Source organism: Vitis riparia, chromosome 3 (genome assembly GCF_004353265.1).
Source record: "Vitis riparia cultivar Riparia Gloire de Montpellier isolate 1030 chromosome 3, EGFV_Vit.rip_1.0, whole genome shotgun sequence".
NCBI classification, from domain to species: Eukaryota; Viridiplantae; Streptophyta; class Magnoliopsida; order Vitales; family Vitaceae; genus Vitis; species Vitis riparia.
Genome location: NC_048433.1, coordinates 10,484,215 through 10,495,899, shown reverse-complemented (window position 1 = coordinate 10,495,899; position 11,685 = coordinate 10,484,215). Strand labels below are relative to the sequence as shown.

General features: G+C 33.1%; 1 protein-coding gene across 1 annotated transcript; it reads right to left on the bottom strand.

Moving 5' to 3' along the window:
* Window positions 1-806: 806 nt before the first annotated feature.
* LOC117908469 (peptide methionine sulfoxide reductase B5-like) lies at window positions 807-6,980 on the bottom strand. The gene is made up of 3 exons (XM_034822069.1): window positions 6,672-6,980; window positions 1,290-1,446; window positions 807-1,191 (listed from the first exon to the last, which is right to left on the bottom strand). Exons 1-3 carry the CDS (start codon window positions 6,941-6,943, stop codon window positions 1,027-1,029), a joined length of 594 nt encoding a protein of 197 aa, XP_034677960.1. The 5' UTR covers window positions 6,944-6,980; the 3' UTR covers window positions 807-1,026.
* Between the last annotated feature and the right edge of the window lie 4,705 nt (window positions 6,981-11,685).

Sequence of the window (11,685 nt, the reverse complement as noted above, 5' to 3'; positions counted from 1 at the left end):
TAACACAACAAAATAGAAGTCAACCTAATATTATATTATATTACATTTTAACTTATTTTCAAATTTTTAAAACTTCTTGATTATTTATTTCCAGAAAAAAAAAAGGTAAAATTTGTAAGTCCAAATCATCCTTATCATAGACATCTTATGAAACTATTATGTAAATGGGTTATTTAAAAAAAAAAATGAAATCTTCTCAATTTATAAATCTAATCTTTCATTTTTTTTCACCTTAAAAATATTAATTTCATATAAAAATATCCTTACTTTTTTCTTACAAAAATAATTTTAAAAAAAAAACATATACGTAAATAATCAATATGTTAAAAACCATTTATGTCAATAAAAGGTTCAAAAATTATTAGATTTTGTAAATTTGAAATCTTTTTATTCTTTTAATCAATTAATTTACTTACTTTCTTTTTTCTTTAAATATGACTTTTATAAAAATTACAAATCCCAAATTCCAAATTTGTACCAAAATGCAGTTTTAAAATTCTGACTTCAAATATTTAAAATAAATAAATAAATAAAAGGTACTTGTATTTTAATTGTTACAAGTCTCACTTTGAACCCAAACTTGGAATTTCAGCATCCCATTTCAATATTATGACGTCCCCCTTCCTTTCATGTCATGCTGAAATTTTGGTGGATGGCTGCTTAGGATTTTTGGCCATCTTCATGTGCCATATGCTGACAAATAATTTCCCCCTGTTCCCATTTGGATAAGCTACAATAATGCTATATCTTCTTCTTCTTCTTCTTCTTATTATTATAAAATGATTTTGACTGGGAAAGCAACCCTCTGCAACAATGGCGTTTCTTCTTTGTTATCAGGACTTAAGAGTTGGTACACCACACAAGAATAAGACAATTTTCACACGTTAACAAGCGGCTTGACAGGGGAGAAAAAGGGCAAAACAGAAGCAGAAAACTGCATTAGAATACGGTTCTAAAAAAGAGGTCATAGTTGCATTCTTCTCTTATTAGAAATAGATGATCCTAAACATCCTTCCCATTAAGTATTCACAGGGAGGATGAAGAATTTGCAGGAGCGAACTTGAGTGAAATACTATTGACACAATGGCGTTCATTTGTGGGAGTCGGAAACCCTTCGCCTTTGAATACATGACCCAGATGCCCTCCGCAGGCTGCACATGTGATTTCAATCCTCATCCCATCTGGGTCTGGCTGAAAACATATGACAAATCTAGTTACAATTACAAATCAAATTGCTAGTTCAATATTGAGAGGTCACACAGGCAATAGAAAAGAAGAGGAGTACTCACTGTGCGGTTTATGGCTCCTGGGAGGCCCTCGTAGAAAGCTGGCCAACCACATCCAGAGTTGAATTTTGTTGTGGACTTGTAGAGAGGAGTCCCACATCCAGCACAGTTATATACTCCCTCCTCAAAGAACTTGTCGTACTCTCCTGTGCCTGGATACCTGTATTGCACTGAAACCATGTCAAGAGTAATAATATAAACAAGAAAACACTATTTCTTACGGAGATACTCTGGAAATTTATCATGGCTTGCTGCATCTCCTCTTTATAACAAGAAGATTCTGACACTAACTTAGACCAGATACAATTGATTAAATTTTCTCCCATCCTTCATTTGATTATTTTGGGATCATGGGAGAAGAAAACTAAACTTGGAATCTTACAGCAGCGAACTCAATCCAAAGTTAATATCAAGCTTCATGTTTTCATTTATTTACAATTTCACACAAATTGAACAGACTCGAGTTTATTGTTTGAGGATATGAAACAATAACCAAGTTATTCAATCTTTAGATTGGTATTCTTAAGGTCAGCGAGAGATGTCAGGAGTGTGTTATGATGAAGAAACCAGAAATTCTTACTTTTTTCTTTTTATTTTTTGGAGAAAAGATATGATAATGTGTCTATGCATTTCCTTTTTTGGGTTCTCATTCGGCACTTCAGACTCTGAACTTATGGATAGCTTTCTCTTGCAAGTTGCACCATATATCATATTTGAATTCTACCAAAAAAAAAAAAAAAGAACAAATCCCCATGGATGGGTATTGACCTCTATAGGGAAAATTACACACTGCTCCCGTTAGGCCAGACTTCTGGATAGAAGGTCAAGGTGCCCTGTAGATTGACTAGGTTCTCATTTGGCTTTCTTTTACAGAATCTTGAGTTGGGAAAGGACAGGGTAGATTCTATGTTGTTAAATATTTTTTTTTAATGTGGAAGTCATATTAAATAAGATCTTAATACTGATTATCTCATTTCTAAGAGTTGAATGATTCAAAAATGAGTTCTCATGTGCAAAGCAAGCAGAAAGTAGGGTGATGGTTCTAATTCATTACCCTTTGCCTCCTCTCTTTGGCGTTGAAGTTCAGAATTGAGTGGATCTTCCCACAATCACTAACAAACATTTTGCTTCTGGGCAAAGGGAGGGCTTGAGGATTGTCTTTTCCCCAATAAAGGGGTTAATGTAGCCATTGCATGGAGATGATTGGCTTTTGCTAGTTTCAAGCAGAGAGACAGCAGGTGCTGATTTCAAAAGGATTCCAATAGTGAGATTTCCTTTTATATAACTAATCTTAATGTTTTCCTTGTGATTTACATTCTGTTAGGCAGAAAAAATAAAAATAGAAAACCCATCAGCTTGCTAATCATCGGTTTACTCTTGTTTAGTTCCCTTTTACTTGGTCAATGATACAAGGTAACCTAGTACCTTTATCACCTTTTCTTCCCTTTTAGTAATTGTGTACAACTTTTATTTATTTTTTTCTAATTCAATCTGTTGGTCATAAGAAAAAAAACAGTATTATCATTTGATGTCTGAGAGGTGGGAGAGTCATTTCAGTGGGGTGGTTCAAAGTTCTTTGCTGAAGCCTGTTTTTTATCATGCTCCTATTTTGCTCGATGGGGGAGATCTGAGGAGAGGACCTATCCCTTTAATGTTTGAAGATATGTGCTTAAAGGAGGAGGGTTTCAAAGACTTGTTCAGGGGTTGGTGGATTGGGGTATAACCTCGGTGGTACTCCTAGTTTCATTTTCGATGCAAAGTTGAAAGCTTCAAAATTGAGCTTGAAGGTGTAGAGCAATGAAGTGTTTGGAAATGTCTTGGACTCCATTAGGAGGAAGAAGGCTTTAAATCAGGTGGATTTTTGGGACGCCAATGAGAGGTTGGGTCCCTTAGCTCAAGAAGAGGATGAAACTAGGACATTAGCTAAGGGAGATTTTTGAAAGTGGGCCCTTTTCAAAGAAGCATCATAAAGACAAAAATCAAGGGAGATTTGGTTGAAGGAGGGGGACATAAATACTAAAATTGTCCATAAAATGTCCAATGCTCATAAAAGGAATTTGATGGCCAACATTAAGATTAACAAGGTGTGGCTTATTGTGGATAGGAAGATTAAGTAAGGTGTGGTAACGGCTTTTCGCAACCTTTTATTTGAGATAGATGATTGGAGACCTAACATCAATGGGTTAGCTTTTGAGTCTTTGTATGGGTCAAAAGCAGGTAAGCTCCAGGAACCGTTTTTAGAAGAGGTGTTGTTTAGTGCTTTGTTAGAGTTGAATGGGGACAAAGCCTAAGGACTGGATGAGTTCTCTATAGCTTTTTGGCAATTTGGTTAGGAGTTTGTAAAGGAAGAGGTTATGAGGTTTTTGAAGGAGTTTTATTATCATGGAAGGTTTGAGAAAAGCCTTGATGCAAAATATTTTGTGCTAATTTCTAACAAAGAGGGTGTAGAGGATCTAAAAGACTTGAGGCCTATTAGTTTGGTGGGAGGTCTACATATGATCCTTGCTAAAGTTTTAGCAAAGAGATTGAAAAAAGTTTTGGGAAAGCTAGTTCCGAAGCATCAGAATGCATTTGTAGAGGGAAGATAAATTCTAGACGTAGTGTTGATAGAAAATGAGGCTATAAATTCAATGCTCAAGGGTAACTCATGTGGTGTCTTATGCAAATTAGGTATTGAAAAGGTATATGATCATGTCAACTAGAACTTCTTGCCAACGGTTCTTGGAAGGATGAATTTTGTACAAAGATGAATAGGTTGGATTAAATGATGTATTTCTTCCACAAGATTTTCAGTTCTAGTAGATGACATCCCTTTTGGTTTTTTCGAAGTTCCTAGGGATTGAGATAGGGGACCCTCTTTCTCCCTACTTATTTTTATAGCAATGGATGCTTTTAGTAGTCTACTTATGAGGGCTAAGGAAGGTGGTTTCCTATCAGGTTTAAGGGTGAGGGGGGAGAAGGGTTGAGGAGGAGATTTCGCATTTATTGTTTGCAGATGATACCCTTGTTTTTTTTATGATGATGACCAAATGGTTCACTTAAGTTGGGTGATCATATGGTTCGAAGTCATCTTAAGTTTGAAAATTAACCTTGATAAAAACAAGTTTATTAGAGTTGGGAGGGTGGACAATATAGAGGAGTAAGCATTCGAATTGAGTGTAATGTGGATGAGCTTCCAACCACTTATCTAAGGCTTCCTTTGGGTGCTCCGTGTAAGTCAGTGGGGTCTAGGATGGAGTGGAAGAGTAGTTTTGTAGAAGGCTTTCATTGCGGAAAAAGAAATATATTTCAAAATGGGGGAGGATTGTTTTTCAAAGCCCCTTAGCCAGTTTGCCCATCTACTTCATCTCTTTGTTTTCCATCCCGAAGAAAGTTAGATTAAGGCTTGAGAAGATTCAAAGGGATTTTTTGTGGGGAGGTCGGGCTTTCAAGAGAGAACTTCATCTAGCGAAGTGGTCTTCTGTCTCCATGGAGAGAAGAAAAGGCGGTTTAGGAGTAAGGAGACTCTTATTGCTTACTAAAGGGATGTTGTGCAAATGGTGTTGGCGGTATGCAATCAAAAGGGAAGAGTTTTGGAGACAGGTAATATGTGAAAAATATGGGGAGGAAGAAGGGTATGAGATTGCGTTATCAGTTATGGAAGATTATCAAAAAGGATTAGGATGCTTTTAATAGCAGAATTTCTTTAATCGAGGGAAATGGGAGGAGGGTGAAGTTTTGGAAAGATAGGTAGTGCATGAAGGAGCCTTTGTATGTCTAATTCCAATCACTATTTGCTTCAGCCTCATCGAAGGAGGCTTGGGTGGTGGATTTGAGGGAGTAGACGAAGGAGAGGGGTTGTTAGAACCTTTGCATTACTAGAAATCTTAATGACTAGGAGCTTGAAAACATACAACATTTTTTGTTGCTAAACTATAATGTATGTCAGTGAATGAAAAGGAGAATAAGGTAGAGTGAACAGTTTCAAGTGAATAAACAGTCTCAGTGAAGTCTCTTTCTACTATCTTAGAGACGAGGAGCTCATCTTCTTTCCTAGTAGGAGTCATCTAGATCCTTGGGCTCCATCTAAGACAAGTTTCTTTGCGTGAGAAGCTTGTTAAGGAATATAAAACAAAATGAGAGAACATAAAAAAAGAGGTTGGATAATATATCCTACTACTTATCCTATCATGTATTTGGTTGAATATGACTGTAATAAGTGAGAAGACAACTTATCCTATCCCATCATCAATCAAACATGGAATAGAATATGTTATCTCATGTCTTATCCTATCCTATATCCAACCAACCAAATATGACATGAGTGAATTAGAATAAAAAAACCACCTTAAACAATATATATATATATATATATACATATTTCTGAAACATTGTAATTTTCTTTCGCTTCTTTGGGTTTTCCCCATTAACTATTCATAAATAATAGCTACATCTGATATACAATGGGGGAAAAACCAAAGAAGCGAAAGAAAATTATAATGTTTCGGAAAAAATATAAAATTAAAAATTCATGCAAAGATAAACAACCAAAAGGGAAACTGGGTAGCAGATCATGTCCAGACACCTTACCATCTCAAACTGGTAAACAGCACAGACTTATAAACAAAGTATTGCAATTTTGAACCATAAAATAAAACAACCAAAAGAAGCATGAATATTCAGGTAAACTTCAATCTGCATCAAACTTGAGCAATCAACACAGACTTATGAAATGAGAACTGCAAGTTGCAACCATTAACCAACTTTAAAGAAAACCCAATCCATTCCATTAACTTCAGCCCAAACCCCAAGTTACAATAAACAAATGGAACAATTGAACCGCTAAGCGACCCAACAACAACTTGAATCCAAATAATTTCTCGTAAGGGTACCTCCTGAATCCCACACATTCACATTCATCAAATGGGTGAATCCAAATGTGAAACAACTGAACCGCAAAGCCACCCAACAACAAACTTGAATCCAAATAAATTTCTCATTAGGGTAACCCTGAATCCCACACATACACATTCATCAAATGGGTTTATCCAAATGTGATACAAGGTCGATTACAATAACAAAATTCTTGCATTACTCCTAAAGGACGTAAACTCATGAAAATGCATCCCAATTTTCCATCAACTAAATGACGCTCAAATTTCCCAAAAATTTCAACGATTCAAAGAACAATTCCTATATTATCTCCAAAATTCTCAACTTAATCAAGAGACAATCACAGCACAAGCAGGAAAATTCATTCGTAACTTTCTCTCCAAATTATCAGCATATCAAAGAACATCCACAACCCAAGAAAAAATAAATCAATTTTTTCCGCTTCCAGAAGAAGAAATGAACTAAATAACATCCCAAAATTGAAGATAACCAAATGGAATACGTGAATCTTACTCTGTGCCTTTCCGCCTCAGAATTCGAAACTGCTCCGGCGAGAGGACGGCCCGCCACTCCTCGTCCGACTTCTGAACCGAACCGGGTCCGGCCATGGCTACAAAGTTACGCTTACTGCGAGGGAGTGATAGGCGAAGCCCACCCGCATAATTGGTTTTTGGTGAGAATGAAGTGAATTGGGGGCTTGGGAGGAGTTTTGAGAACATGGTTTTGGGGAAGACTAGGGTCTTAGAGAAAGAGAAGGGAGAGAGCTTTAGAACGTTGGAGCCCATTTCGGAAAATTTCTTCAGATAGGGAAATGTTGCAGGCCATGGGATAATGTTTCAGGCTTCATGGATTTGGATTTTGACACATAAGCAATAATGCTTTTTTTAGATTTTAAAATTTTTATCTAAAAGTATTTTTAAGCACTAGAAAGTTTTTCAAATCCTTTTAAAATTGGTTATTAGTGAAAGTTTGTTTATTGGTGTTTTGGAAAATACTTCTACTATATTAAGATTAAGTGTGTGTTTAAGAATAATTCTAAAAAAAGTTTCTAATATTCTTAATACTTGACTGATAAAAAATTTAAAGTATTAAAAATATTAAAAGCGTTTTCTAGAATCACTATAAAACGAACTCTAAGCCCCGTTTAATAACTGTTTTCGAGAATAATTTTTTTATTTTTTCAAAACGAAAAATCAGGAAAACATATTTGATAATAAAAAACTTTTTTCTATTTTTTATTCTTAAGAATAGAATATAAAGTGTTTTCATAAAATATATTTGGGATAACAGATTAAAAAGGATTAGAAAACTAACCCTTCACCTTTTTCAACCTAAAAAAATACCAATTTTTGACAAAAATGCTCATATTTTTCTTGTAAAAGTAACCATTTCTTTTAAAACATGCATGTAAATAATGAAAATATTGAAGGGTATTTATATAAAAAAATTGTTACTCTTCAAGTTAAAAAAATGAGGGAGGTTAGTTTTACAAAATTGGGATATTTTCATCCTTTTTAATCAATTAATCCAATATTTTTTAGATATTTTCTATTGTTTTCATTTGTTTTTGAAGGAATGTTTTACAAAATAATTATACAAACATGTAAAATAATTAAAAATAAAAACAAAACACAGAAAAATTATTTTTAAAACATTTTTAAGTGTCCAATTTTTATTTTACAAAACATTAAAGAATAATTTTCAAAAACTATTCTCAAACATTGTTTTTTAGAACTGTTTTAAAAAATAATTACCAAACAAGCCCTAAGTGTTTTAAAATAAATAAATAAATAAATAAATATATATATATATATATATATATATATATATATATATATATATATATATATATATATATATATATATATATATATATATAGCAAAATTAGAAAACACTTTTAAAAAGTTAAAAAAAAAATCACTTAGAGTGATTCTTGGAAAAGTACTTGATAGATTATTCTTCCAAAATTATTTTTGAAGAAAACTAAAAATGTTTTTTTTTTGTGCATATAATTATATTTTCATAAATTTTTTCACTATAAAAATGAACTTCAAATCAAAACACTTTTTATTGAATTATTAATGAGTTTAACAAGAACTTAGATAGAACCAACTTTGAATTAGCAACTTTCAACTTGAATGTCTCAAATGCCTTCAAAATGTAGTACCTACCAATTTTTATTTTTGCTTTTAAATAGATATTCACATTACTATTTGTGATTTTTGTATGCTACTGCGAAGTTTGATAACTTCAAAATTAGATAATAAATGTTTTTCATTGCATTTCATCTTTGTTTCTTCATTTAACAACATATTTATTAACTTTTTAATAAATTTGGGGGTCAAAGTATTGCCCTTTAACAAAAATTTTTTTTTTTGGGGGGGGGGGGCGCAAAGTCTTAACTTTCGAATATGAGGGGGTAACGTGTAAAACACATCAAAATTTGAAAGGGTAAAGATATATCGTCTCATTAAGAGATATTATGATGTCTCTATTGAGAATACTTATTGTTACCTACTTTCATTAACAGTGACCCAACCTATAAGGAATATATGATCAACTTACGATCTCACTTGTAGGTCAAAGTCACTACTAAGTTCAAGACAAACTCAATTAAAAGACAACACAATGAAGCAACTTTGTGAAATCATGACTACTTGATAACTTTAAGTCACGACGCATCGTAGGTTTTGTCTAATGTGTAACTATATACACTAATGCACTCACTATGGGAAATTCATCCCAATATCCAAGACTAGTTATCTCTCTAATTAGGAGGTGGTGCACTATAGCTTTTAATAGGTTGCCTAAACCAATGAACCGACTTTGATTAAGTCATTTATTTGCAAGGAATCCATGACTTGGATTTATTGTACAACTCCTAATACACCTAAGTCATGTACAATACAAAATATGCAAGTCAGAGTGCTCATAAGATATAATGCATGGAAATATGATAGATAAATTTGAATTGAAACTTTATTAAACAAATAAAATCCAATAGTTTATTACATCATGTCATGATTTTAAGGGCTCTATCCTAATAGTTAAGTACTACAATCTGCCACATCAAGGGAACATCAGATTACATGCATACAAATTTTTAGGGATTGATAAAAGCAACTTCTCTAGGAGGTAAGCATTGGTTTGCGACTTTTGTTGATGATTACTTAAGGCCTATGTGGGTGTATTTAATGAGACATAAAGGTGATGTTCTTAATGTATTCCTCAAATGGAAGACCATGATTGAAATGGTAGGAATATAAGTCATATCTTTTTATGCAAATTTATGGGGAAAAAAAATTATATATCATTTCATAATCCAGAATTCTCCATAGCAAAATGAGGTGGCAAAGATAATGAACCACATATTGTTAAAGATGGTGAGATGCATGTTATCTAATATTGTAGATTTAGCAAAAACATTCTAGGTTGAGGAAGTGATATAAACATGTTATCATATTAACAAATGACATTCTACAACACTTAAGGGCAATACTCCCATGGAGATATGGTTTGGAACTCCCACTTCTTATTATAATATACTCAATTGTCTTGCTTACCGCCATATTTAGAGAATAAGTTAAAACCTAAGCCAAAAAGGCAAATTTCTTAGGTTTTAACAATGGTGTTACAAGTAATCGTTTATGGTGCCCTTTGCAAAGAAAATCATTGTGAGCAAGTATGTTATGTTCAATGAAATTTTATGTTAAAACAAGTTAGACTGCTGAATGTTCTTTAGTAAGAATTTCAAAGAAAATGGAATTTGAAGTTTTAATTGAAACCAGGAAGTTGTTGTTGCAAATAAGATCACAAGAGTGTAAGCTCTCTAGGCCCTAGGGCTACTAGATCTATTAAAACAAAAACATAAAGCTTAGATTTAGGTGTTATAAAAAACATACCTTTTGACCTACCTACTCTTAAACCCTACTTCAATTGATGCACAGATCTTAACAGCCTCGTGACCTTCCACTCAATGGCTTCATTTTCTATCCTTGGGACATGTGTAAAGCGGCTACACACCTTGAGAAGAGAGAGAGATGAAGAGGCTAGGGTTTTTGGAAGACTACTAGTTTGAAAATTAAAGTCTAACTCTAAACCCAATGGGTTTCTATTAAGATTAAACCCCTAAGAGTAAGATATTATGTAATAAAGTCAAACTTGATTGTCCCCTTGTTATCTTTTTGGTGTATCAACATTGATTTGAGTATTTTGCCCATATCTCTTATATTGTACATGATTTGGATGCATTAGGAGTTGTACAAAGGATATACTATTTGAGACATCTTCCTAACATATAATAATTAGGTTGAAAACATATGATGCTTCTACCAGATATAACTTACAATTACATGGATGAATTATATGGACTATAAATAACTTCCCAAATTCCTTTTACCCTTTTAATTCATCTACCAATGATTGCATGAACACATTAATTTTCTTTCCTAGTTTTTTAGGTATAAGAATAAGTAATGACATCATGAAAAAAAAAGGCTTCTTTATACATTTCCATTGGAGAAAATTATACGAAATAAGAATGATTGGTCATAAACTATAACAATTGTTCACATTACCAAGTGGGTTAAACCCACCAATTGCCAAGCCAAGTCTAACACTACATGGCTCACATGCAGACCTTTCATACTCCTTGTCAAACTCTTTTCAAGCTTTTGCATTAGTGGATGCCTCAACATATTTTCATCAACATGCTTTTATTTTTGTGCCATCTCATATCCATAACCATATTGTTGACAATAAAAAATAAAAAATTGTTTAAGTCTTAGAGTCCATTTGATAGTAATTTTAGAAAACATTTTTAAACTTTCTAATACTTGAAAATTTTTATCTTTCAATTATTAGAAATGTTAAAAACACTTCATAGAATCAATGAAAAACACAGTACTCTTAGTTTTAATAGCAAGTAACATAACATCTTATGAAGAATTCATTTTCCTTTATCAACATCGGTTTTGTATCTAATAGCGTCACATTCCAAGTATTTTTTTTCGGTTCTCAAACTCTTTCCAAAATAGGGCACAATCATAATTACATGCATGAATAAGCTTGTAGCCTAGCCTTAGGTCTTTTTGTTGGGCTAAGTTTGTCCAGCCCATTTATTAGGCTATTTTATATTTGGGTATTCCCTATATATATATATATATATATATATATATATAGCATTAGGTCTTTGGTATTATGAGAGAAAGGGTGATTAAGAAAAAGAAAGAAAATTAGGGTTGTTTTTTGGGCACTATTCTAGGGCTTAAAGGTGAAGTTATAGATTCTTTCATGAACCTTTTGGGGAAGTTCATGTAGTATGTTTTCTCCTTGATTTCTTTATGTTCATGTTCTTATGGGGTGATGGATTCCTACCATAAGCATTGAGATATTTATATAACTTTTCAAGGTGAAAAAACCTATGATGACCTAATTATTGTATCCCCACTTTATTGCAGTGGAAGAAATTTTCTCCGTGGTTTTTTTACCTCATTTTGGAGGGTTTTTCCACATTATATTTGGTTT

What these genes read in the sequence shown, in the direction of transcription:
- LOC117908469 (XM_034822069.1), bottom strand. Translation starts at nt 6,943, where the DNA reads ATGGGCTCCAACGTTCTAAAGCTCTCTCCCTTCTCTTTCTCTAAGACC. An exon ending in CTGAGGCGGAAAGGCACAGA is followed by an intron (nt 1,447 to 6,671) that starts GTAAGATTCACG and finishes AGTGCAATACAG; the next exon opens with GTATCCAGGCACAGGAGAGT. An exon ending in CAGGAGCCATAAACCGCACA is followed by an intron (nt 1,192 to 1,289) that starts GTGAGTACTCCT and finishes ATATGTTTTCAG; the next exon opens with CCAGACCCAGATGGGATGAG.